General features: G+C 41.3%; 1 protein-coding gene across 1 annotated transcript in view; it reads left to right on the forward strand.

Annotated features, from left to right (window-relative positions):
• The window catches only part of GALNT10 (polypeptide N-acetylgalactosaminyltransferase 10), an 82,325-nt gene that overhangs the window by 19,208 nt on the left and 35,615 nt on the right, over positions 1 to 27,502 (forward strand). The window contains 3 exon segments of the mRNA XM_029960267.1: positions 19,584 to 19,686; positions 20,524 to 20,662; positions 24,204 to 24,370. Of these exon segments, the coding sequence (XP_029816127.1) occupies positions 19,584 to 19,686; positions 20,524 to 20,662; positions 24,204 to 24,370 (409 nt within the window).

Consider the following 27,502-nt stretch of genomic DNA (forward strand, 5'->3'; position numbering starts at 1 on the left):
AGACAGGCACAGATGTTAGTCAAGATACACGTGGAGACTGGAATAAATATTGCCACAGATGGTCTTGCACGGTGTGTTATTTACTGGCCTTCTATTGATAATACTGGAAGGTGGACACTTGCAAAGGTATTTCAGCATATAACTAAATACTGACCTGAAATTTGTAACAGGTGTATTCAGCATTAAGGGGGGAAAAAATTGAAGTATGTTTTAAAACATGTGGAAACATTGTGTTTTGGGCATCAGAGACCATGACAGGGCCCTTTGCTACAGAAAATTCTGTGATATTTCAGTTATTCCCTTAAGGATTACAGTAAGTTGTTTTAAGTAAAGATTTTTTTTGTGCTTTTTGTCTTTGCTGCATAGCTTTGAATCCTTTGAATCACCCAGAAGGACATCTTCACATATATATGGGATACAAAATGTTTCTTGCATGTCAAACGTATGGCTTGGGGGGGGCAAGAGGGGCTGTATGATTATTGACATGGGAGTTGCATCAGATGTCCTTGACTTCCAAAATTCAGACAGCTTGGTTCATCACTGCATTCACTCGTTTTTCCATACCTTGAGAGAGATTGGGAAAATATCTGTGCTTTGCTGCACACACCTCATTAACATTCGATTCTGTATGCAGCACTGTGAGTTTTCAGTCTGGTCAATGCAGGAGGAGAGGAAGGAGGTGTCCTGAGGGGACAGGCTCAAAACTGGGCAGTGGAAATACCCCTTTTGGCAGCGATGTGCCAAACAGGCTCTACATCTGATCAGGCTTGTTTATATGTTAGCAGCTCATCAACTAATGGTGGTCCTAATAGTTTGAAATTGTTGGGAGTTTTACCAAATATCTTTATAGACTTTCAAAGGAAGATGGGGATTGCTGAAGTGTTTATCAGTAACTTCTTTGGTGCAGGGACTATTTTGGTAAAAAGGCATTTCAGAACAAGGTACCTCTATATACATAAAAGGTTAATGATGCACCCAATTTGTACCACACAGGGTAACCAAAGGGAATCTCCTTGCCCGTCTGTGTTACCCCTAAAGAGCCTTGCTCCAGCTTTGGTATGGTTTAAATATAAGCCAGCTTGTGCTCATTGAAATCCCTGGAGTCTGCCTGGCACTGGGGAGCAATTCCAAGAGCAGATTAGGCATGGCAGGCATCAAGGGGTAACTGCTTGAGCAGGGACCTGCAGGCTTTGCTTGGAGGGACGTGGCACAGTGCCCTGCAGCGGGGAGCCGAGCCGAGCAAATGCAAGTCTAATGATTTGGATTTTGCTACTTCACACTGGTGTTTAAAACTGCTTAGATATAATCCTCCCAGCAAATCTCTCCTTGCTCTGGGATGGCGGACATTCGCCGCTGCACGCTGATTTTTAAGTACCAAGTGGTTACACTGAATTCTTGTGCAGCTGAACAAAGGCTCTCACTGATGCCTGGCAAAAAGAGGAGAAGTTTTCGTGTTTGATTCTGTTTGTACAGGAGCATAAAGTGGGTCTTTGTACAGACGTACTGTAACAAATAAAACATTCAAAGGTTTGATTTGATACTTGCCAGTTGTTTGGTGGATCTGGGAAATGTATATATCAAATATTGGGCAGGGAGGAGGAATGCTCCTGAGTTTCTGTAGAGCTGCTGGTTGCATGTGTTTAGTTGGACATGTTTTGTTGGCCTATAAATTATTACTCAGAAACTTTACATTGAAGGCTGATGTTCATAATATGAATCTTCTCTTAGTAGTTGTCACCCGAGCCTCAAAGAAGTTACTTTTCCCCAGTCACCCAGGATGTTTCCACTGTCTCTAAAGCTTGCTCTGGTTTTTTGACATGATTTCATTAGAAAAAAAATATCAAAGATATCATGTGCCCCTCGGCTGCAGCTGCCTGAATGTACCTATGCTCAGAGGTCCCTTCTCTATGGTGTGTGTGTGGAGCCTCAAGTCCTCACATTTCTGATTAAAAGAGGAGCCACAGTTCATTTTCTGAAGCATCAATCAAAAGCACGCAGTATTTTTGTGCAGCACTCACAAGATTGATCTGAATACTTTGAAATCCGTAGAAGCAATGAACTTTGGCTTGCATCATCTTAAGGAAAAGAAAATGATCCTACCTTTGATGAAAACTAACAGAAAGTTGGCTTCTATTTAACTTGAAGAAATTGGGGTGGTTTCTCATCCCTGTGGTCTAAGTGGAATATCTTGGCTTGTTTAGAACAACTACTGCTTTTTTAAAATGCATTTAAAGGATTTTTGGAGGTTCAAGTATTTGATTTTCCCATGTCACTACTATATGTATTATAGTTTCTTCATACTTTCCCCTCTTGGATGAAGCATTTAGCTTACTGCAGTGAGAGCTGCTATGTAAAGTGTTCCAGCAGGTCAGAAGAGTTCTTACAGAGGATGGGGGATTAAGTGATGAAGGCTTTTATAGCTACATGAGCATTGGGTTGGTTTTGGGTTGGTTTTTTTCTTTTTTTTTTCCCATGCAGTGATCTTCCTGAAGCTTTCAAGAAGATTACTTAAATAGAATGGTGTTACTGTGGAGTTGTTGTTTATTTGGGATCCTCTTTGGCTGTCACTGAGATTAAAATGTTAACATGGGCTTGATGAAGTTCTGGAAACTAAAACAAGTGCCGGTTTAAATTTTTATACAGGGAAGGTGGTTTAAATTGCAACAACTAATTAGATTCAACTGTTTGGAGATGTTAAAATAGGTGTACTAAGCAGTCAAAAATGTGTGGAATTTTCTACCCACTTGTAAATATTTATTTATTCCTTTAAGGCTGGCACTGAGGTTTCCATTCTGTTTTTACAGAAGCAACTTTCTGCTTTAGAAGGTTTTTAACCTCCTTGGTTTGATAAGCCTGAAAGTTAGGGGGAAGTGGAGATTCATACTCCATCATACATGAATATCTATCAAAGTTTGAATTTAAGTTTGAAAGTGGTAGAGATGGCAGGAAGAATAGTAAATTAATTGCCTGAATATGCTCTGCTGCCTGGCAAATAACAACCCAGTAACCAGGAGGGCTTTGATAGGGATTGTCTCAGTAATAGAGGTGATTTGATATCTTGCCCCCATTTTCCAGCCTACTTTCCCCTCCATTGTGCTGGTACAGCCCTGGATGGGGACTTACTGTAAACTAGACCCATGAGATGAGCTGGATTTGAGATAAGAAAAAAGCCTGTTAACCAAGCTCTGCTTCCAAAGATGATGAGTTCAGAATAGTGGCGTAATTCAGCAAACTGTTTTTGCTGAGCTGTGTAGAGCAAAAAGGCTGTTGGACTTACCTCTTCAAAGAAGTTGAAGGATTTATTTCAGACCATGGACAAAAGTGTCAGGATTTATCAGTCTAAGATTAGCTTTACTTGAAAGTACACAGCAGCCTTGATTTTGTTTTGTTATGCGAATTGGAAAATAATACCACTAAATTGCGTGTATTAAGAGTCTTATATTTTACTTTTTGGCAAGATTGACATCTCGTCATTACATAAAATGTTATGGTCCTTCCTCCTTTTAATGTAATTTGTGAAAATCCAGTCCTACATAGGCTCTTCTGAGCAGCTGTCCCAAATGGGATTACTAAAACATTGACATTTATCTGAGCTTTTCACTTTTATAATTCATAATAGCCAACTGCTCTGGCTTATGCTTTTTGGGATGGTGAACTTGTCTTGCCTCTTTGCACAGTGGTAAATTTATGGAAATACATAAATATTTCCTAATCTGGGAGCATCATATGGACACTTAAGTCTTGAAGTCTCTTTGCTTACTTCAAGTTTCAAGAGATGTTCTTAGAAATAAAAAAGATTAGTTCACTTCATGTGTGGTCCCTAGAGTATTTTATAACATGAGGAATGGGAAAATAGGTCTAGTTGAAGTAATCTGTGAAGGGATACTGAGAGAAGTAAAATCTTGAGGAGGGGTGGAAGTATTTTATTGCTCTGTCTGCATGGTGAATTTAGATGCATTGGAAAGACCACTCTGGTTGGCAACTTGCTGTGAAATATCAAGACTGACTTTTAGTACGTGTTAGACATGAATTATGAAGTGATCTGAGTCCATATTCAGTGTGCATCTCTTAATAGCATAAAATTATTCAAAGTTGAGTAGTTTCCATGCATTAAATATCTGGCATGTTTATGATTCTCTTGCCTTTCTAGCAAAGGTGGTAACTTCCACATCTAGCATTTTGCTTGCATTTTCAGAAGGCAGTTGCTTATATATATATATATATATCTCCTTAAAATATGTAGCTTGTCTCCCTGGTCTTGCCTGTGCTGACACCAAAAACTAGAACTGCATGTATTTGATGGATTTAGTTTGGGAATTCAGGCTGATGTTCTTGGGTAATGTAGCATCATGTTTCATGATCTCATGGGCAGAGTTTGCTCGCAGGGTTAGGTGTGGCTGACTGTGGTTTGGGCTAAATAATCTGCCTAGTTATTACTACTAGTTTTGGTAAACAGTGTGGTGCTTTTTTTCCCTGAAGCTTGACAACCAACCTTCCTCTTGTGGTTGCACTTTTACTTAAAAAGCCATCTTCCCTACCACAGCCTGTCTCTGCCATGAATCCCTTCCCTGAGAGTAGGGCTGCAGAGATGATGTTTTCCACAAGAGTTTAGTTGATTAAATGCTATGACAAATTATTACAGCTACTTGAAAGCAGTTGCTGCTGTCTTTAATTTCACAGTGTCAAGTTACTCTGTCTTAAGTAAGTGCCAAAACCCTCCAGCTGCCTTTTGTAGAGGTCATTATATGTGGCTCACCTGTAAACATGTCCTCTCATTTGGAGGGGAGAACAGATGTTTCTGCCTCTGAAAGGTGCTCCAGGCACTTGCTGCAGGAGATGGTCAGCAGGCTGTCAGAAGCAATCTTTATGGGCAGGCTGGTCTTTCACAAGGAGATGTGTTTACAGAGCATGAAATGAACATTTTTGCAGAGGCAAATAATTGCTTACAACGGAGACTTTAGTAGCAGATTTGAAGCTTGAATGGTTATTAGTAAGGTCAGCTGGAGCACACACGATGTCCATCTCCTGAGCAAAGTCATTCAGAACTTTTCAGCTGTTCGTTTATGCTGAAAGGTTTTAAGATGTTGTAATGTTCATGCCTTGAGCTTGTCGCTTTTGATGAAAACTTGTGTAGGCTGTGTTGCTACATCTGGATGTGGTAGGGTTCCTTCAAAATTATTCTTGAATGGAAAATTATTTCTTGACTTGCAGAAAGAGAGGCTGAAACCCCCATGCTCAGCCTTGAATTATTATCTAATAGTACTCTAGCATTGGCACAGTTTTTAAGAGACTTTACATGAAGTGTCTGTGAAGCAGGCTGTTGCCACAAGCAAAAGGAATCTCTGTGAAAGCTTTCTGTGGTCAGGAGATGGGTCTGAGGGGCAACAGGTCTTGGGTAGTGTTGGCTTTCCTGAGCTGCTCTGGTTAATGCTCTCACTCGTCAGGTCAGGGCTCTTTCTTGGGCAGTGATAAAAAATTGTTTCCAAGGAATGGCTATTGGCAAAATTAATCAGATTGATTCTTCACTTATGACACAGATCAAGACTTGAACTTCAGTCTTCTATGGTGATAAGACCGGTTCATCATCACTAATTGCATCTCTTCCTTCCCAGCAGTTTCTTCAGCCTCCTTACTCCTTCAAGGTGACTTCCTCACCCAGCAGATGCGTGTGTCTGACAGAGCGTTTAAAAACCACAGAGCTTGAAGTAGATGAACTTCTTGTAAAAGCAGTTCTGTTTGATTGCAATTAGCCACGTCACAGACCTCAGTGAGTCTGACTGATGTTGACTGTGAGTGCTGTCAAACGTCAGAGCAGAGGGAACGTCTCCTCTCTGCACACCACGGTTGCAAATGGGGCTTAAGGCTCAGAGTGCTCCATTTTCAAAACATCTCTGCTGCTTCAGGAAGGGGAAAAAGTTACCAGCACCACAAAGGCCATTCTGAAAACTTCTTTAAAATGCTGCATGTTGTACCCATGGCCTTCCCATTGCTTTTTTTTTTTTGTAGGGCATCATTCCTTGGAGGCAGTGGGCCTTCTCAATTCATTCACATTGTGCTGAACAGCCTCAACCACAACCCCTTTCAGGAGAGTTATCCTTGTCTGTGATGGAAGCCAGTGAATATGGCCTTTACTAGGAACATCCAAGCATTGCCTGAATACTTCTCAGAACAACTGTCCTTGGGTTCTGGGAACACACAAAACCTAGGATACAGGTTGTGTCTCACTCCCTGCTCCCATTAAAAGGAGGTTTTAAAATAGTTTATGCTACTTCTGTACAAGACTTGACAGAGATTCACCTTCAGAATTCCTCCAAAGGAGTGCAGTGGAGCTCAGTGTTCTGCACACTGTGTGAGCTGAGCAGCAGCACAGTTTTGCCAGCACTGTTTTTGCCACGAGGTGTTACACTATAAATTTTCAGAGGACACGAGAGAGATTGTACATACAATGAATTACTCAGACATTCTGTAACACGACCTGCTAATAGCCTGCCCTCTTTGAAATAGTCCCAGCAGTGTGAACTTAATTCTTTTTTCCTGTTTAATGAGACTTGGTAGAACAAACACCTAAGCAAATCTGGGAAGATTGTATCAGTCATTCTCTGCTGCATCTCGTGTATAACCACACGTTTTATTTCTTTATTGATTTTTCTTTTTTTTGTCGATGCTTAAGCAGTACTCTTTCAATATGGAGTAAGACTCATAAAAATACTGGATATCACACGTTCAAGTCAAATATGGTACTCCTTTATTCTGGTATGAGAAGCTACAAAAACTGTTTCAGAGAATGCCCTGCTGTACAGCAATTTTTCTCAGTCCCATAGAGCTTCATTATAGCGAGGTCAGACTACGTGCTGTAGAGAAGAGAATTTATATTTTATCATAGAACTAACTGCTATGCTCTTGTAATGACCCTGAAGGACAGTAAATGCTCTAAATAATTCATCTTCTTTGGAATATAATTCTACTGTGCTATTGGAGCTAGAATAGATCTAAGAAAGTAGAAAATATTGTGGTATATTTTAATGTAATGCCTAAGGGATGCTTATGAGAGTGCTTTGCCTACCATAGCCCTGTCCAGAAAGTGAATGATGAAGATTTCTGGAACTCAGTGTTTTTGGTGTGCTCTCAAGGGAAAGACCTCCCTTAAGATCCTTGTGGTGAAATGAGACTCCTCAAAGTCTAATTGCCTCTTGGCCCAAGATGGAATATATTAATTTCTTATGTGGCTGGAAAGCCTCTTCCATAATTTCCTGTGTTGTAATTTTAATTTCATGTCTCTCTGTTTTCTTCTTTGCAGCAGTGTGGGAAAGCGTGGAAGCTTTTTGTAAAACCTACCCTTCCTTTCTGCCCAGTCATCTCTGCCCTTGTCTGCACCCATTTTGCATTTTTCTGTGTGTTGTTTCTGTAAATATCTCATGATGAAATTTGCTTTTTTTCAAACAGTAGGATGTAAATTCATACAGTCATGATGACAGGACAGCTGCTGAACAGCTGCATAAAAAAATCATTGAAGTCTTGCATTTGCACAGTTAGTGCCTTCTTTTCTTACCCTTTGAATTGCATCCCAAATTTTTGATGCTTTTTTTTGTGGTCAGGACCACTTTCGAATTTTAATCCCGTTCTCCAGTTAGCAACATCAGCAGATTTAACAAGCCTACTTTCCATTCCAGTATTGAAATCGATAGATAATTTTACAGGGTCTAGAAAGATTCTGGCAAAGATTGTTTTGACACATGATCTGAATGTGTGCATTGGAATGTGTAAGTTTTGATTAGATTTGAGTGAATTCTGATTTGATTATTAACAATAACAAGACTCAGTATGCTCAGTTTTACATCCCTAAGTGATGCATCTCTTTTTCTCTCCTGTCAGCCCACTCGTTACCTGTCCCAGAAAGAAGCTGCTTGTTTCTTCATTTTTAGTCCTGACACTGCTGTTAGTAGCTGTTTGTCACTTTTAAGGAGACATCCAAAAGTGATTTATCACCTTTTAGACATGTACAATGTTTTGGTATCTGCATCCCCAGCCCTGCTCTTCCTCAATTCCCCAGAAGTGTTCATTATCTTTCAGTTATTGGAAATATCATCTGCCTTCTACAGGTGCCCTGACACTGTCAACCAGCTTCTTCCAGGGCCCAACCAATTTATTTTTCCAGTTTCTGTTTTTCCCTTACTGCACCTTAACCAGGCTCAGTGTGTCCTCTTGCTGTGCTGGCACCTGGAGCAATCTGGTAGTTTCTTGCCCCATTACAATTTGCAGCTGCCCATGTGAAGTGGTGATCACTACTAGAGAGCATCTCTAGGAGGGACCAAAGTACCTACACAGGGTCTAGCCTCTAGATTCAGCATTCCAGTGTGGATTACTTGATCCTTTCCTTGCCTTGGGTCACCCTCATCTCACCCCAGCATAGAGGTGTAGACAATTAAAAGCCTTGGATGGCTTAAAGATACATGATGTTCACAATTTCATGCTTTATTTGAAAGGAATAGAGGGAGGTCTTGTGAGCAGCTTGCTTGGGAGAGAAGTATTAAACCTGGGAAGTGTGCTCAGATGGCACATGCAGTGCACAGGAGTGCTGCAGGGAGTTCTGCCAGGGCTTTCCTTGTGGAGGGAGAAGTGGGGACAGGGTGGTAGACACTCTTGTTGGGTATGTGCACTTGGCACTTCAGCTTTTAACTGCTGAGAAGTCTCTAAACATTACTGAAAATGCAAGTTACTTTTAAGGTGCCCAGAACTTTCCATGGGATAACCTTCCCCATATGGTTCATGGTGGGTTTTTAGTGTCATGTGTGTGTTCTCCGAGTCATCTTTGCCAACCCGTTAATGGTGGCTTAGTTTCCTACAAGAAGTTGAAGACTGAATTTGGGATTTTTGTGCTCAGCTTTTTGTTCACAGTGGAATAATGCAGCTTGTCCTTGGTCTCAAGGAGCAGCTCGTGCTTCCTGATGAGGAGAAATGCTTACAGGAGCAATGCTTACTCGTGGCAGTACCAGAGTCTCTACAGGTACTGCCCAGCAGCTCTGCACTGTGGTGAACAGCAGGACAGCTCCTCACCATCCTGTCTGCTGCCTCTGGATGAGGGAAATCTGGGCATCCAAACAAAGCACAGATGAACTGACAACATAAACAGGGGGGGAATTGCTGGTAGCATGGATCAGATTTTTTTCAGTAACTGGGATAACTGACTTGGAGAGGAGTGTGATGCACCTGGCATAGATCTGTGCGTTTGCTGGGTGCAACATGTTAGTTGTCTGAGCAGCAGTTAAATAACTTTTTGGAAGAAGAGGCTTGTTAAATGTTGCTTTTTAGTGCTGATGTTTTCAGTTTAACATAATGCCGTCAAGAAGCATCAAGTTTGCCAGGAAGTTGGTGAGGAATTTACTTCAAAATCTTTAAAAGAGCTTAAAAGGAAAGTAGTGTTATTCTGTTGCTGAAAACCAGAAAATTGTGGTTTTGCTGCATTGCTGCTGTGCTGAGACTGATGCTATTCAGTGTGAATCAGGCAGCAAACCTATTTTGGAGCACTACCTGAAGTAATAATAAATGTTTATTGAAAAAAATTTTTTCGGTTGCTAAACTAAAGCTGTCACAGTGGTAGTTATGGATCCTGTTGGTTTCCCAGTGTAGGGAAGGCAAGTGAGGAATGTCAGCACTGAAGGTATTGCCTGAAGTGTGTGGAAAATAAAATAGAAAAATGCTTATGTTTCTTTTTGCTTTATTAGAGTTAGCAGGAACTATTTGGTTCAAGACACGTGTAAGTATTATGTGGGTATGGCATTGTTCCTCCTAGGAGGAGATAACTGAAAAGTACAATCTGAAAATACCTGTAAGGGTCTTGATGTCCTAAGTTCTCTCTAGAATCCTTTTGTTTGGGGTCTTTATTGTGTGTGGTGTCACTTGGCCGTGTTTCCAGTTTATTGTTGAACTACAACCATGATCTGTGTGGGGATCATTCCCTGCACAGGTGAATGCTGCTGGTAGATGATCTGACACCCTCTGGTTTTGGGTTTGATTTTTCCATGGGTGACATTCTTAATCAGATAGTACCTCCTTTTGAATATCTGATAGGAGCTGTTTCATTAATTTTATGTGTAACTCCTAATGATAGATAAGGGCTCAAGAAGAAAAAAAGCCTCTAGAATACAGACTTTTTTTTCCCAGTATCTTTCAAAATTCAGTAGGGAAAAAAAACGGTTTCTAAGCTTAATACATAGCTTGCTGTGGGAAGCACTGTCTGCTGACATAAAACACAATCTCAGTACCTGGAACAGAACGAAATGGCAGTTATGGTTTTTATTCCAGTTTTTGAGTCATATCTGTCACGTAGATTTAGTATGGATTAAATATAGTTTTCCATAGTGAATGTTGGGGCTTTTTTTTACCTTTCTGGAGATTTCAGAAGAGAGTTGTATTAACCTTTCTGAAGCCAGTGTACTCTGCATGCTGACAAATCTTTGCCCCTCACCAGGCATCAAACTTCCATAACGTGCCCTTGAATTTTGTTTGTGTAAGTTTGGCATCAGCCCAATTTCCATGAAGTAAGGTAAATATCTGATCTGTGCTGTCAGCTGTTGCAGACCTCTGCAGCTCTGAGAGGCTTATGGATGCCTTATGGGCTCTGCCTGCTTTTCCAGGCAAAATCCAGGGCATTTCTGTTTACTATTATGAACTACAACTGTTGTCAAGCTTTCAAATTGCCTCGCTCATCTCACCTCAGAAAATATGTTCTAGCGCAGTCTTGCTTGTGTCTTTTCCACAAAGTGCAAGGCACCCTGATATTTTATACTTTGCACATTGGTAAGTCCCCAAATTGAGTGTTTTTCTCCTGAAATGTCTGTCTCCATGGAAAGTACTTCTTCCTTTTCATGTGTAGCAGATAGATTTTTGTCCTGTCCTTGCTTCAAAGATTGTTGGAGCATTAGCAGCTATGTGTTTTTTTATTTGGGTTTTTTTTGGTTGGTTGTTTTTCTTTTTTTTTATACCAGTTATGCCAGCTCATACCAAAACTTACATCAGGGTTTCCCATGGAACTGGTACCCAACCAGGTACATTCCATTGTATGCAAGGCACAAATTGCAGTAGTTCTTTCAACATGGAAATATTTATAAATGCTGTAAATTGTTTTGTAAACTGAACAAAGTCAAATTTGCAGTTGTGTGTTTGCCAGGTCCACCTACTTGCAGCACCAGGGTTGGTTGAGTGCTGTGAATTTCACCTCTGTGTAGTATTTCTGTGATGAGGATATATGGGATGTTCATTGTGGTGTATCTTTAATGAGATTTCTGCTAGCATAATAGAGTTGGCTTCTGTGCTTTTGTATAAAATATTTCGAAGTCGTGTTCATCTGAGCAGTCCTTGATTGGCTTAACGTTCCTATAATCTGATCTGGAGTTTATAGCTCGAGTACAGGGAAATCATCAAAATGATGGGATTAATAGGTTTTGTATCTTGCATTTTTATTAAATCTTAATGCAATTATTCAAGTATTTGTGCATATGCAGCATAACCTGTAAATCTTCCTGGTAAATCAGATTTCAGAAACAGTGCTCTGAAGTGTGTCTTTACAGGAAGCAAACAGCTTGTGTGCTGTTTGCTCATGTTGAATGGAGTGTGGATTTCTGCAAACATGTGCAGGTTCTGCTTCAAATGCCCACTCCTAAAATTCATCTTCAAACCAGATCGTTTGCTGTTTCTGTGAATATGCAGCTAGTTGTATTTAGGATGGCTTCAGCTGGCACTAAATTTCATGCCCACTGCTTCTGCCAGAGATTGCAGTCCAAAACCAGCTCTTGGACATGTGATAAAACACTACATGTATGTTTGTTCTGTGGGAGAGCTCCTCCAGTTTTAAATTTCCTGAAAGTTTCTGTAAAGCAGAAAGGGCAGGTGGGAGGGATGGGAAATCTATAATCTTACTTGGAATGGCAGTTCAGAGATTCCTTTTGTCAACATCTTCATTCTGTGTATTTGTTGTCCAAGCCTATAACGGGTCCAATAAGACTAAAACGATCCCAGACTTGGTGATAGAAACTGGAATAGTTTATTGAACACTCTAAGCTCTTATTTAAGGGTCTTGGGAGCTTGACATGTTAATAAGGAGGCAGGGTTATGCCAAATAGGGGATTCCACAATCTAGTAGTAGCAGGGGTGACATAAGGAAAAAAAGGGATTTACATTTCTCAGATCCAGTATTTACATTTGGGGGAAAAAGGATTTGATATTTCCAGTAAGCAAGATTATACTGGGGAAGGATGGTCAGCTTTTGCTGTAATAAGGATTACACAGGGAGGGGAAAAAACAATGGGATATCTGATAGCATCATGCAAAGTCTCTCCACATCCTGCTGGGGAAGGCAGGACAATCCACAGGAATGGATGCCAGAGGATCTTGTCTGGTTCTTTAGATGGTGGGTTTTTCCCCAGCCTCTGTGGCCCAAGGCTTCCTGTTTAAACCCAGCAGTTCCTTTTCTGCTGCAATTTTGGACTGCAACACAAGCCCTTCCTGGCTGTTGTACCTCAGGGAAGGTGAGTAATGGGTTGTTCCCATCCTGATCATGAGGTAGCCCAGGGCGTGATGTCTTCTTGGGGAATTTTGTAATGTGTTGCTGTACCTTAGAGCAAGGTCAAAGAAATGTTCTTACTGCTTGAGGGGGAAAACAAGAAGTTTCTGGTACAACTAAGTGCCTGCAGGAGCTTATTCCACAGTGTTGAGCAGATCCCTGACACAGGCTACAGTGGGAAATGGAGCAGTTCTGTAGATGAGAAGGGCTGTAAACATTTTAGTGAACAGAAAAGGTGAGAAAGCTGTTTTGGGCAAACGAAATCTAAAACTAAGCCAGCTTAGCTTTTAACAGCTGAAAGGAAAGTCTGAGACTGAAACTGCTGTGCTGTCACAAGATGTGCTAAAATTCGGGGAAGAACTCACTTCTCGGTGCTCTGTGCTGACTTTGGAAGCAACTGTGCATCTGCAGGCCTGGGTTGAATTAACCAAACAATAAGTTCAGAACAGCAAACATTGCAAGACTGTAATATTATTTCTAAAGATAAGTGAAGAACAAAGTGTGAGGTGTTTGGTAGAGATAGATGACTAAGCTGGATGTCATATAGCTATCCTCAGCTGATGTCTTCAGACTTTAATTGACTGATGAACCAGGACTTTTTGCTAGACGAAATTTGGTTTGTGCTCAGGGATTTTCAGCAATTGAGGTTGAATAAAACTTGTTAACTGAAGGAATTTAAGGGTGGGGGGAGAGTTTCAGTTCAAACAGGTACTGTTCTAGCACTTGACACAAAAAGCTTTCTGCATTAAAAAATGGAGTCAGCTAAAATTGGGTAATGCTTAAGCAGCAGGCTGTCCCATCCACCAAGGAGTTGGATGCCTGGTGTTCTGCAAGGAACGTGTTTCTTTAATACCTCCACAGTTCTCAAGTGTCCCTGGGCATTCTGCAGAAAAGGCTCTGCTTTGTGCCTGTCTGCACTGACCCATTCATGGTTCTGGTCCAGCTGTGCTTTCATTCACTGACACGGGATAAGGTCTGGTCGAGGAGTGCCCACAGGATTTGGGGCTCTACTTCTGAAGGAATCAGACAGGTTATTTCCATACCCTGAAGCATGACTTTCTCAAAAACAAAGCACAAATCTGAACTTCAGTTGTTTCTGGTCGGAAAGAACGTGATGGCCAAATGTTAGCATCATGCAGGAAACTTTAAGGTCTGGTTCAAACCTGTTGCTTTGGTTTGAGTCACAACATGACTGTGAAGATGAACTTGTCTTTTTTGTCTTTGAAAGCACTTAAACATTCCACATGATGTGCTGCCATTTAGTCCTGCATTGCCTTTTAATAGTTCCTGAAATTTTGAAGGTATGGATTATGTTAATGTACCTTTTAAATTTTTTATGAACTAAAATAACTTCAAAAATTAACCTTTTGAAAACACTTGGGTAGATCACATGACAGGCTTTTAGCAGCTTTTTTTTTTTTCTAGTCATATGCTGCCTCCTGTTCCAGTAAATGAGGAGCTTTGATTGACTGAGGTTATGCTCAGCTTCCTGACCCAGGACCAACCTCCAGCTGATGTTGGTGATATTTTTATTTTTCATTAGCTTGTCTGAAAGTCTCAGCTGTTTTCATGCCAGTACAAAGGATGGAGGCTGTTTATGCTGTTGTGAGTGTTGTACCAGTTTGTTGTTCAACACACGTTAATAGAGCTCTGACAAATAAAAAAAAAGAATTTTATTCCTTTGTGGTGCAATAACACTTGATATCTATTTATTTATGAAAGGGTTACCTGCATTTAGTGTGGATGGTCTCATGATCATTAAAACCTGGGCTTCTTGCTGCAGTGAGAGAGAGGATTCCTCCTTGTTTCTGCCAGACTTGGCTTCTCATGTTTTACCTCACATACACCTTGGGTACTGTCATTTTGAAAGACTGGAGAGAATCTGACTATAGATGTTTCCTATTTCTGCTTTGCCATGTCACAGATTGTGACAACTAAGGTGCACCCAAGTGTGTACTCTCGTGTGTTCCACCGAGTTCACCTCAGGTTGCAAGTTCCTTCAGTAAACAGAGGAATGGTTTCAATTTGCTCTCCCTTTCTCTGCCATTTTTCTTTAATTGTTTTGTTATCTTCAACATCTTGTTGTAGGATATCAGCGCAAGAGAGACTTGCTGAGGTGCTGGTATAAATGAAGAGGCCTGGGATGGAACAGATGCTCCCTTTAACACTGTCTCCAAAGATCATAGCTTCTCGAGTCTGATCACAGCTCCTTGTTTCAAAAGAAAATAATAAATCAGCAAAACAAGTGTTTGAACAGGGTTTGAGATCTGTACACCATCATGATTTGCGAATGTGCTTCAGCAAGTCTTTTTTTCCTCATGTGTAGAAAACTCTTGGCTTACATCTCCATCCACACTTTTTTTTTTTTTTTTTGGCTGGAACCAGGCACACTAAATAGTGATTAAACAAAAAATTAAAATTCCATTTTTGTGCATTTGGCATTTGAATGCTGATCAATTGCTTTGGCAGCGTGTTAAGTAACAGCGTGGTAGACAACAGAAGGGGCTTATTTACAGCAATCTGTCTAAATCCATTTTCAATGTATTGCTTAATATGCCTTTCTACTTTAGTTCATTTTCAGTTTTTAAAAAATGAAGGCTTGAAACAGGCAGGAGAACAGTTTAAGATATTGCTGCAGAAGTAATCACTCCTTAGTGGTAAACAACATCCAGTTCTTAAGGAAAAGAAAATGTGCTTGAGCTGAAATAGAACTTATGGGCTTGTTGTAGGAGTTAATGGATAGAATTCAATGGCTTGTGCACTTACATAGTCTGACTAGATGATCATAATGAAGCCTGCATGATTCAAAATGTGCTTTTTGCATGTTGCTTACAACTGACCATTTAAGAAAACAATGATATTTTTGCAAAATGGGTAGCTAACGTAGAGCAAGACAGAAAATTGCTGACCTCTTTTATAGGGACAGAAGTCCAGATCCATAATGTCACTTTACCCTAACCATGCAGCATGGAGAGCTGCAATGGTCAAACAATGGGTGCTGCATTCCCCAGTTAAAATGCAGATAAGGGCAGATGTGCTGGTAGGTTTGGACAAAAATGTTATGCCTCCTGTCATGCAGTTAGAATTAATGGAAAATTAGGATAAGAGTGAAAATTGAGATGGAAAACAGCATTATATGTATGGTATGGCTCCCCATAAATGAGATGCTTGTTTAATAGTTAAAGCAAAAGTCAGTCGTAGGAAACTTGCTGTGTTTTGCAGATTGCTTGGATATCACAGTCTAGAGTGTCTGTTGAAGGAGTATCATCAAGTTATGTAATTTGCATAATTGAGTCAAATTCCATGCAGCATCCCTGAAGGAAACCACTAAAAAAAGCAACATTCTGGTCCCTGTATGCTGTCTGTGTTTCTAGAGCTCAGACATCTTTTACAAAAATGAGAAGAAAAAAAACAAAAGGAAAGAAAGGAAAAAAAGAGCTTCCAAAACTGCATCAATGTCAGCAACCTGCCCATTCTCCCAATGAGAGGGACTTTGAGGACATATGTGCACAACTTCCCTCTGCCCATGATGGCATCGTACCCACAACCCTTCACACTGTTCTGCCAATAGTGATGACATGAGCATAAAATCTGCACTTAGGGAGGGGAGGCAGTGTTTTATCATTCACACTGACTTTTTTTGGTAGTCTGTTGAAATTAGGTTGGTCTTCAAAGTGTGGTTCTTAAGAAATACAATGCTAATCAGGCTACTGCAGCTACACCTTCCCTTTGGGGCTGTGTGGATCGTGAGGGCTGGCAAGGTCGCTGAAGCAAAGACATTGATATTCATTTTCTAGCACTGAAAGTCACTTCAAAATTAATATTTAGACACTGTTGACAGAACTTGTCAGTGACTCAGCAGACTTTTCAGTTATGGTGTTTTAATAGCGACCTGAAAAACCAATGTAAGCATCGTATGTTTGCTTGCGAGGGATACTGTTAGAAATATTCTAACCTCTTAACATTTACCCAAGTTGAATTAAATTTAATGGAGGATTTCTGAGTTGGATTGGCTAATGTAGCTTCTCTGCCCAAGACCAAAAAAAAGCTCCAGAGTGCAGCACATCTACCATTACCATCTGCAGCTATGTCTAACCTTCAGGATTCTAAAAGCTACTTGGAGAGGTTTGTCGATCCAACAGAGGTTCCTGGTGTGTTTTTCTTGTGTGAATCTCTTTAGGTGTTAGTTGTGCAGGGCAGGAACATCATGAGCTCTGCAGGCAGAGGAACAGATAGTGACTCACCCTGCACAGTCCTCGTTTTACTTTGCTGGTACCAACATGTGGAGGGGTTATTTCTTGTAAGTCTCCAAGGCTGAGAGTTGTACAGAGCCTGTTCCCCAGGACGTAAGGATCAATAACTCTTATTCTGTGTACTTCTGAAGTCCATCACTGCAGTTCAGAAAGGTCTGAATAACTGGTGTGTGTACTTCATAGTTTTCCTTATTGCTTAATTTAAAGTTTTACAAATTGCTGACATGTGTGGCCTTGACATGGTTAGCTTAACACAGCTCAAAGATGTTTTCATGTGTAAATTTATCCCTGAGAGAAGTAATGCATCTACCTACTCGACTTTCTGCTGTCTTCCTGCCTGATTTCTGCTGTGTGTAATACAGTGGCAGTCTCTGTGATTTTTTTCTGGGTTTTTTTTCCTCTTTATTTTAACAGCCCTGGAGGATGGCGTGCTACTGCCTGCTTTCACTCAGTATTGCAGGGTTTAAATTGCTTGCATTAGGTCGTTGCTTGCTCTGAGGATGTTTACATGCACACTGCTGACCTCTCTGAAGAATGGCTCAAAGCTGGGCAGAAAATTTACTTCCCTGTTCACATTATCCTACATTGAGAGCACAAACACAAGGATCACTCCAGCCCAGAGCCTGGGGGTGCTCACACTGAGCAGGGATGGCTGGAACTGCTTTTTAATGGCTTTTAGGCTGCTGCTTGGCCAGATGAGCATTGTCTGCTTTGGTGGTACACTGTGTAATGGTGAGAGAGGCCCCTCCTGAAACAGCCGATAGCCCAGTGGTGTGGCTTCCCTTAGAAACTGGTGTGAGTCCTTTGGGGTGTATTTCAAACTTGTGTTGTGAGGCTCAGGGTCACACTCTGTATTCCTCCTTCTGGATCTAGTCCCTGGACACTCTGGCAGTGGTCTCCTCTGCAGTGGAGGGTGGGGTTTCTGGAGTAACTGCTGGTAAAGGATTTTCATGTGTTGAATCTCAGTGAATGGCAGAAGGGACAGTGGCATTGTAAGTGATTCTCCGGGTATGCACGTTCAGTCCAGAGTGCTATAAACAAGAGACAAAAAAGACTTAAAATATTGAGGTTTCAGACTTGCCAGTTGTTCCTGTGCCCAGTATGACACTTGTGCACAAGCCTAGTGCTCAGAAAGTTGGCAAAACTCTCCTGGCAAGGAGGTGCTCTGGTCTATGAAAGCTTTCCAGGGCTTTTCCTGGCAGGGGAGTATCCTGGAGAGGAGATTAGCCAGAGAGCAGGCCTGGCAAAGGATGGTTCTTGCAAAACAGAGGCAAATACTTCCCAGAACAGTAGTGTGCTCTGTCAGTTATTTAGTGGGGATGTTTAGAAGGGGTGACATGTTGTCCAAACAATTAAGAGCCACTGTGGTGGCCAGACGAGTAGGTGTGCTGGACTGTTGCAGTAGCACAGAGTGGCTGCGTCACGGTGCTGAAAATTTTACACCAAAAATAACCAGGCTGCCACTGTTTCTTTGTCACACAGCTGTCATCCAGACCTGCTCACACTAGCTGGCACGAGCTAGCAAAGGTCCAGGTAGAGCTTGTGCAAATTGTCCATGAGGTTTTAGGTCGGGTGGAGCCATGGGTAGATGCTGATGGGTTTGCCTGGTCCTCACCCACACTGTGCCCTGGCTCATCACACCCTGAGGGAGCATCTCAAACTGCCTCTGCTCACACCCACTATGCAAAAGCAGCAGTAACCTCCCGAGGTGGAGTAAACATTAGGGGTTTGGGTGGTGTATGTTTTTCAAGATGTTCTGTGATGGCATTGCTGACACCAGACCCAAGGACTAGAGGACTGTTTCCCCAGAAGTGCTGTTGCCCACTGTGTTCAGTTTGCCCTCCCAGTGCTCTCTTGCCCGTTTGGTTCCTAGATCACACATTCATCTTGACACTTAAAAGTACTTTTGCATTATCAGCAGGTAGAAATCACAGGAGAGCAGTGATGTGTAATGGGACAGCTGGAAAACCACAAGGCAGGTTAAGCAATTCAGTTTTATGCTTATGTTTGGCAAGTTCAGGTGAGCCCTTCCGTAACAGAATTGTGTGGTTCTTCACACTGCTCTGCTGCTCTGGGGCTGCACTTGCCTTCTGCTGTGTCATGGGAATCAGTGAGGCTTTTGCAGTGCCTCTCATGAAACCTCTTTCCTTCAGTAAATGTGATTCTTCAGCCTATGCAGTCAGAGGTGAGCTGGAGCTGTTGGATTGCTCGTGATGACCTTCATTTGCTGACTTGTTTCCAAAGCACCCATTGCTTTTGAATTTTAGAGACAACATCATGAAATAGGAGCTCTAATTGGGTTCACTTCAGGCTCATGCCTTGTGTAGAATTTGCTTTTAAGTTCAGCAGCAAGAGTCTTAATAAATGACCTTTTAAGTCTTATTTTGATTTTATTCAAGTGTGGTAGTGTGCTCATTAATAATGATCCTGCAATAGGTCTCCCATTACATCCTATTTAATTAACAAAAACGCTGTAAGATGTATTGGATGTTTTCAAAATGAAAATGGGAGTTTTTAATAGATTCCCTGATTAAGAAATACTGTTCTGCATACATGATGGTGCCCTGAAAATTATCACTTAACAGCTATAGATAAAGTACTGTTCTGAGACAAGCAAAACTTGCTTCCTCCCCCTTTCAGGCTACAAGCCACTTGCTTGGGATGAACTTACCCTAAGGAAGATGTTTAATCTCTTCTTACAGGAAGGGGAGGCTGTTAAGGAAAGGTTGCATGTGTTGTGTATTTAATATATCCAATCTTTTATTTAAAAGGCATCATACATGAGGCAAAAGAAAGATGCTTACTTTGCTGATGGACAGAGAAAAAAGGACTGGCATAACAACGAAGCTATAAGGAGGGACTCTGAGCGTGTAGGTATGTAAGATTGCTATAAAAATGTTTTAATACTGATTGTAATTTGCTTTTATTTGGTAGGCTGAGTGTAAAACAACATGTTCAACTTCAGGGTCAAGATGATGTTCTTGACGTGATGCAGCAGTTAAAGCCAGTTAATGTGTTAATCCCAATGAAATTCCTTTTCCCCCAACTCCACAATAACCATTTTGAGGTGAAAATGTATCAGTAAGTATCTTCATGTTTTATGACAGGTGCAGTGTTGATTTTTTTAAAACTTACAAAAAACAAATAGGCATGTTCTTCTCCCAGAAATGGGAGATCCAGAAAAGAAGAAGAGGGATAAGACAAATGTTCTGGACTATAACATTCATGCAAGTTTTTTTTTCATAAAATAAGGACCCGTTTTGAACATCACAGGTTTACACTGGTGTGTCTGCAAGGGCTCTGCCCCTCAGTGCAAGAGCTCAGGTTCTAAATACGCATATCCATCTGTGCTGAAAATTCCAACAGTGCTGAGGTATTCAAACCATATGGATTCTTCTGCTATGAAACAAAAAGTGTTCTATAGATCCTCCACAGCATTGCCATAAGTCCTTTGTCGGTTTCTGGTGTTAGAAGGAATGCTTAACTTCTGTGATTTGCACAGCTGAGTGGTTTGTAGCAAAACTACTTATCAGATAAAATTGATAGATTGACATAGTTGACCCGGTGCTAAATATGACACAGAGCACAAAACTAAGGAAGGAATTTCTAAAGGACTGTAAGATGCTCTTTTTTTGCTATATGGATTAGTTTCTGGCCAGTTAAGCGCTAATTAGTAGTAATGATGTGTATTTATTTTCTGTCTATCCATAGGAAATGGAGAACAGGGAAAACCTTACCCAATGACTGATGCAGAGCGAGTGGACCAGGCATACAGGGAAAATGGCTTTAATATCTTTGTGAGTGATAAGATTTCCCTGAATCGTTCCCTTCCAGACATCAGACACCCAAAGTGAGTATACAGTTTGGATTTCTACAAGTGAAAGTTTTCAAGCCCTAAATTAACACATCTGCAGGAGTGTGTTCTTTTTTAGTATAGACTCTTATACCTTTGTTCATCAACTATGGTCCTTTCACAGCTGGGTCTTACTGTATCCTTAATAAAGAACAGTGTATAGTCATTGCAACAGGAAATAGAGGAGACCAAATCTGGGGGGGGGAAAAATCCCCTTTTGATTCCAAAAGACTTAAAATTACCAAAGACTTCCAGCCCTGTGCAGAAGAGATCTTGAACTTAACCCAGAGAGAGGTTGCTTCCTTCACCTCTTGGAACTCAACATTTCAGTTGCTCAGCCCCCTGAGAGAGCCAACAGCTCTTAGCAACTAATAAGGTGGAACTTTTTCTTTCTGTAGTGAAGCTGATGTCAATGTCTGACTCTGTTGACAGGTGCCCTAAGTGCAGTCAGGTGATGGCTTTGTCACTAAACACTGTCCCCTTCTTATGTTGGCCATTAGCTGGAAATGATCATGAAGTGCTCAGGAGCAGAACAAGATAGGAGCAGCTCCACTCAGCTGTGTATGAAGAGTTTTATCAGATTTGTGGATTATTTTCTCGGACATCTTCCTCATAAAAACAGCCTCATCAGGATTTACAAGTAGAAGCTTGTTCCAATTGAATGCTGACTTTCGAGTTTGTCTGGTTTCGGACATTATCCCTTCAGATGGTGTTAAACTGGATTTTGTGCAAACTAGAAGGAGTTTTTCCATTAGCAAAAGTGCTTCAGTTAGGACTTAGCCATTGTTTAGACAAAGCAGAGAGGTTTTTAAATGCTGTGGAGTTCTTAATCTGAAAGCATTGTTAGGCATTTGAATCTAAGCTCGTTTTGTGTAAAGCTGGTTTTATCACAATTAGTAAATCTGAATTCAACATCTATTTTATTCACATAATTTCCAGAAGTCGGGTTCTATAATTTAACTGCACAATTGAGATATTACATCTTCGGCAGTCACAGCAAGCTAATCAAATAAACTGGCTTGGCACCCTTTCTCAAATATATACACATAAAACAAAGTAGTGAGTATAGCTCCATAAATATTTTAGGCATGCAGCTGAAATGTTTAGACATAAAGATAAATCAGGTAACTGAAAATGTTTGTGGATCAGCCCATACTCAAGTTCTGGGAAATACAGTTTGACTTCACTAACCTAAATTCTGCCCGGCCTCCATTTACAGGGTCTGCTTTGGGCTCTGAGAACTTAAATGTCAGACAATGCCAGTATTTTGCTATCTGAGGGTTTAATATATTACCTCACATTCCCCATTGTTTCCTGAAATTGCCGACTCAGTGTTGCTAATTTTGCTATTTAAACTTTTTTAAAGTGTGAAGCTTCTAACTCCAGCCCCAGTTAAAATTAGGAAGTGAAGTGTCTACTTAAGCTGTGATTAATGATGCTGCTGCAGTAGTTTGCTTGTTGCTTGACATATCAGTGTAGCAGGTTGTAATTGTGGAGGCCTCGAGGAGAGGATAAACAGCATGTGCCTAATGGATGCTGGGATTAGCTGGGCAGGGAGCAGGGTTATGTACAGTGGAGATATGCAGTAAAGGAATTCATGACTGGAAAGGTCTGCTGTGCATTTGCTGTGCCCATTAAAAAAGATATACTTGAAACGGTGTGGTTTGTGTTACCTGGGAGGTTGATGAGGGCAATTTATAACAAAGTTAGGCTGAGACCTAGTCATAAAGACACAAGTCCTTAAAGAGTATTCCAGAAAGAAGGGAGCTGTGTTTTTAGAGCCTCTTGCATACAGTGAGGTAATAGAGACTTTGGAGATGTACCTGCAGGCAGCAGGGAGCGTAAGGAGAAGGTGATCTGGGGGGAAAATGCATCATCTGTCTTGTCCTAAGCTTTGGGGCCACAGATGGTATTCTCCCCAACAGCTGGCCTGGGTGGGGAAGGACAAAGAAGCAGCTGATGCGTGAGATGGTTTGTGTGGACTTTTATATAGCAAATAGCATGTCACCTCTGCTTTCTGTTAATTGTGGGAACCGAGGAGCTGGAGGATGACGTGTGCTGGATCTGCCTGGTGCACACATACAATTGTTTGTTTCAGCAGTCATGTCTTCCCCTGATAACATTTTCTTTAAGTGCTTCTGGGTTTTTTAATATTAAATACTAATTTTGCAGGTCTTGTAAAGCAATTGTAGATGTGGTAGCTGGAGGGAAGCAATTTCTCTCCATGCTTAATGGTTAAACTTAATAGCTAAAGTTTCCCACTTGTTAAACTGGGACTCTCATTTTCTGACTAACTTTAAGAAGAGTTAGAAAAGATTCAAGGGCTCTTGGTTCATATTGGAACAGAATTACAGCCAGTAGCCATCAGAAGAAGGTTAGGATGGCAATGCCAAGGGCTGGATGAAAGCAGTCCATGCAGCTTCAGTTTGCATCTTGCATCTGTGCATTGCAGCCACAGCCTGCAAGCTCTTGGCAGCACCCCAGGACAATTCATTACACCCAGAATAAGCTACTGTCCACTCACACAGGCACCAGAGTAACTTCCTGTAGCCACAGATGTACTGAACTTGTATAACATACGTGCATCCTTCTCCCTTCCCTGGGAAAGGTACCAGGAAAAAGCTGCCCCTGCCAGAGCCGCTTTCATTCCCGTCTGCCCTTCCGGGGAACAGGGAGGGAATTACTGTGTGTAAGCACTGAATTGTGCACACATCCTCACTGAGGGTCTGCAGATCAGCTCTGGTGGCTGTGCAAGAGGTGCAGTCTTGTGGTGGGGCAGAGAGCAGAGTGTGACCTCCCTCCCCTGCTCCTGGGCAGGGGACAGCTGGTCCTGCTGCCACTGTCATTTACTACACTCCAGGCACCTCCACTCACATAACCACCTCTGTTTTGTACTGGACACATGAGGTTCTAGGAATGGAATAGATTTTTGACCCCAAATGAACAGCTACAGGTATTTTTTTAACTACAATTGCTCGTTGTGCGGCCTTTGTTACCTTTTTAACAAGGTTCAAACTCCACTTAGGGCCACATGAGCAGGAAATAAACACTGCCCTTTATGCTGCAGTTGGAATTTTCTTTATGAAACTGCCTTGAAAATAACCTCACAATGCAAGAGAGCATTACCCTTATTTCAAAATTAAGGTTAATGCTGTGGGGAAATACTCCAAATTCAAGGGGTCCATACCTCTGCAGACCTAACTCTCCAGCTTTATCCAAATCCTCTGGTGATTTGTGTTCAAAGCCCAGCTGCCTTCACTTCTGCCTGCAGAACTGATCCCCCTGACTTTGTGTATTGCTAAGTGTCATTGACCATTAACAGTCTCTACTTCACCTGGAATTGCTGGGTCTTATTTAGGCCAGGTAGACTAGATCAGGTCAGCACTGGCTTGATAAGTCCTGAAAGTCGCTGGATTTTTTTCGGGTACCTTGCATCAATTTGGGGAGTAAAGAATGAACTAAGTTGCTTGATGGTAATTAGTATGGAAGTGCCGGTGTTTTTCGGCAGCTCCTTTTGACTTGCTCTGTCTGTGTCCAGCTGCAAAAATAAGCTGTACCTGGAGAAGCTTCCGAACACGAGTGTGATAATTCCGTTCCACAACGAAGGATGGTCCTCTCTGCTCCGGACAGTGCACAGTGTCCTCAACCGCTCCCCTCCTGAGCTGATAGCAGAGGTAGTGCTGGTGGATGACTTCAGTGACAGAGGTATGATGGTTTCTGTGTGACAGCACCATGTTTCCCTGCCTAGGGGATCGATGAACTTGCAAATATGTGTATAATGACTTGAGGTTTTTTACTCAGGTGAATCTTGCTCTAGTACCTTTGAAAGAAAAAAAAACCCCTCGTGTTCCATATTCTGGGTGTGCTGGTTTAGCTGTAGCCGACATGAGCTGTCCTGTGATGTGAAGGATGGTGTGAAAAAAACAGGGAAGCTGGTTTTAATATTCTGCTAAGAGTGTGTGTAGCCCTTACATTTAACCCTGGGGTTAATGCTATGATGCTTGGAATAACAAAAGAAAAGAAGTGAGCTATTCCCCCCTCTCCGTAAACTTCACTCCTTATTTTGTACTGTTGCCTGGAGTAGTCACTTTGGATTGGGATGAAGTGCCAAATGCAAAGGCCTGGAATTGCTGGCACAACTTATCACCACAAAGGGAACAACCACTTGTCATTGCAGCAGCAGTCTGTGTGTGTGGTTACTGAATCTACTTGTGCTGTAGCAGAAAGACAAGAGATCTTTTTCTCTGAACTGTTTAAATGCTACATGATGCAAATTAACACTTTGTCTTGTAGTTTGCACCCTTGCTTTGGTGGAAGAGGCAGGTGAAGGAATAGTGAATGCCTCTATCATGTAGACATCGGGTAGCTGGAGAGATCCCATGGCAAGTCCTCTGAAGTAGCTGGTGTTCTCTTGTGTTGAAGAGGGTACAGTGACCTTAAGGGGTTATGGTCAGATCTAGCAACTCTATTTTCTCCTTTGAAGTTACTAAGACTATTTAGTTTTATGAGCTGCAGAGTTCAAACCACTGGTATTACTCAACTGAGGGAAAAGAGCTCTCTATACAGATACTAAAGGATACATCTCCAAAAAATCTGACATGTAGGAAGCTGCTAAACGAGCTTGGAAACAAGCTTGTGTGTGTTCAGTGTTCTGACCTTTACTGACTTCCAAATAGGCACTACCCAAAGCTGTAGTGTTTGTTCCAAAGTACTTCTCTCATTAGTTTGGAAGCGAGGCATGCTGCTCTGAACAAATCAATTTTATATGAAATAGGTATTTCTTTAGAGGATTTCTTTTGAGCTAAGCTGAGAGAAGAAAAACCCACCCTCCTAACAAGTTCTCTTTATTGCTACTCAGTCTAGAAGCAAATTAGACAAGCTCATGCTGTAACCACAGCTAAATTGTACAAATGGGGTCCTTTTCAGAGAAGCAGAAGTAATGAAATCTGGTTTCCTGTGGATCTGTTTTCCTTGTTTTCTAGATATGCCCTTCCAGCCAGCCCTCCTGGCTCCCACCCCTGCTGCTCATCAATCTGTACCTGTGCTGTTTGTCCAGCTTGCTCTTGCTGTTCCACCTGTCTCTGATAAGATACAAGCTCTTCTTCTCTGTCGGTTGCCCAGCTTTGCCACAAAGGTTGCAAGAAGTAGCTGAGATCAATTTGTATGCAGCAGCTGTTTATAGGTGTATATAAAAGACTGCTGGTGCTGGACACTGAGCTAAATTGTCAAGGGAAGAGAATGACACTTAGGCAAAGAGAGTGCTAATAAAAACTTGATGTGGGTTTTCTGGTTGTTTGGGGTTTGTGTTTTTTTTTTTTGGTTGGTTTGTTTTTTTTAAACAGTATTTTCCTGTTAGCACAGTTGATTTATGCACATTGGGACAATGTTTAGGATGAAACTTCCTTCAGTGCTGTCAGTTCTGTACCTGCATTTTTCTTACTTAACCACGCTGGGGTTGGCTTCCACATCCCTCACTGGGTTTAAATAGGTCTTAGTCTTCAGAAGGCAGTTAAGTCCTAAACACCTGATCATGACTTGAAAGGCTGATGGTTACAAACTTCTGCTTGTGACTTATCCATTGTATGTATTTAAAAAAAACAAACCCAAACAACAAAACAAACACAAAAACCCAACAAACGCTTCAGCCCAGTAACTGAGAACTGAAAGTTTAATGCATCAAACTGAAACGCATGAAGGAGCAGAAGTTCCAGGAAAACTTTTACTTCACATGTTATATGTTTGTAAAGGACACATTCTTGGATTTGGACTGTTAGGTCACTGCTCTGGTTATCAGTTTCTTATGATTAAATTGGGCAGATGATAAAACCCCTGTGTCCAAGCTGATGATCGTCACAGCTGCACCACAGAACTGGTGAGCGTAAACTGGTGAGTAAAAAGAATGAGATTTCTTGATTATTTTTTTTTTTCCTTTTCAAACCATAAATGATTGGTCCTCTGCATTTGCTGCAAAGTGAAATGCTGTGCTTCTGTTTCAAATGCTAGTCCTACAAATTTGTAACAGCATCTTTCTTCTAAAGTTATGGAATCACTGTTGGATGTAGTGATAGTAGAGGCCACATTTGAGATCAGAGGGGCATAGTCTGAACAGTAAATGTCATCTCCTCCCCTGAAGAGATCAGTAAATAGTCACCATAAACTCCAGTGAAAAACCAAAGATGGAAAGAATAATCACTCAATAAAAATCTGTTATTAGTTTTTTTTATCGAGAGGTTACTCTGACAAGATAAAACATCAGATATCTCTGCTGTACCTATGATGGCCTTTCACTCGAGGGTTGTCTAAACAGATCTCTAGCACTTTAATTACTCTTTAAAGAATAACCTTCATTAACTTGGCCTTTCCTGGCAAAGAGGCTGTATACACTCTTTATTCTGTTGTTGCACTGATTTCTGTGGGTGGTGATGTTGGTCCTGATCCGTCAGCCTCTTTCATCTCTGTCTCATACATGGATAATCTTTGCTTCACATGGAGTAAAGAGGACTTTGGTAATAATAGAAATAGTAAGTGTGGAAATCTGGCTACTGCACACACAACTGTTTTTCCTAACAGATGTTACTTTCATATGTTTTTCATCTGGTTTTTAGCTTGAGAATAAGGAATTTCTGGTGTGTCTATAAAGAGGATTGAGAAGTTGGCTAACAAAGTGACAGGAGAGTGAAGACAGATTTCTGGGTTAGTTGGTGGCTGCTGTGGTCTGCAGCAAACCTGGGGGGCAGCTGTGTGGCTTTGCATTATTGGAGATCTTGGACAGATGAATCATCATCTGGAAGTGTCAGCAGCCATTTATTTCTTAATTTGTTTGAGGGAGACAACTCT

The sequence above is a fragment of the Manacus vitellinus genome, unplaced genomic scaffold (assembly GCF_001715985.3).
Source record: "Manacus vitellinus isolate BGI_N305 unplaced genomic scaffold, ASM171598v3 scaffold_25_pilon, whole genome shotgun sequence".
Classification (NCBI taxonomy): Eukaryota; Metazoa; Chordata; class Aves; order Passeriformes; family Pipridae; genus Manacus; species Manacus vitellinus.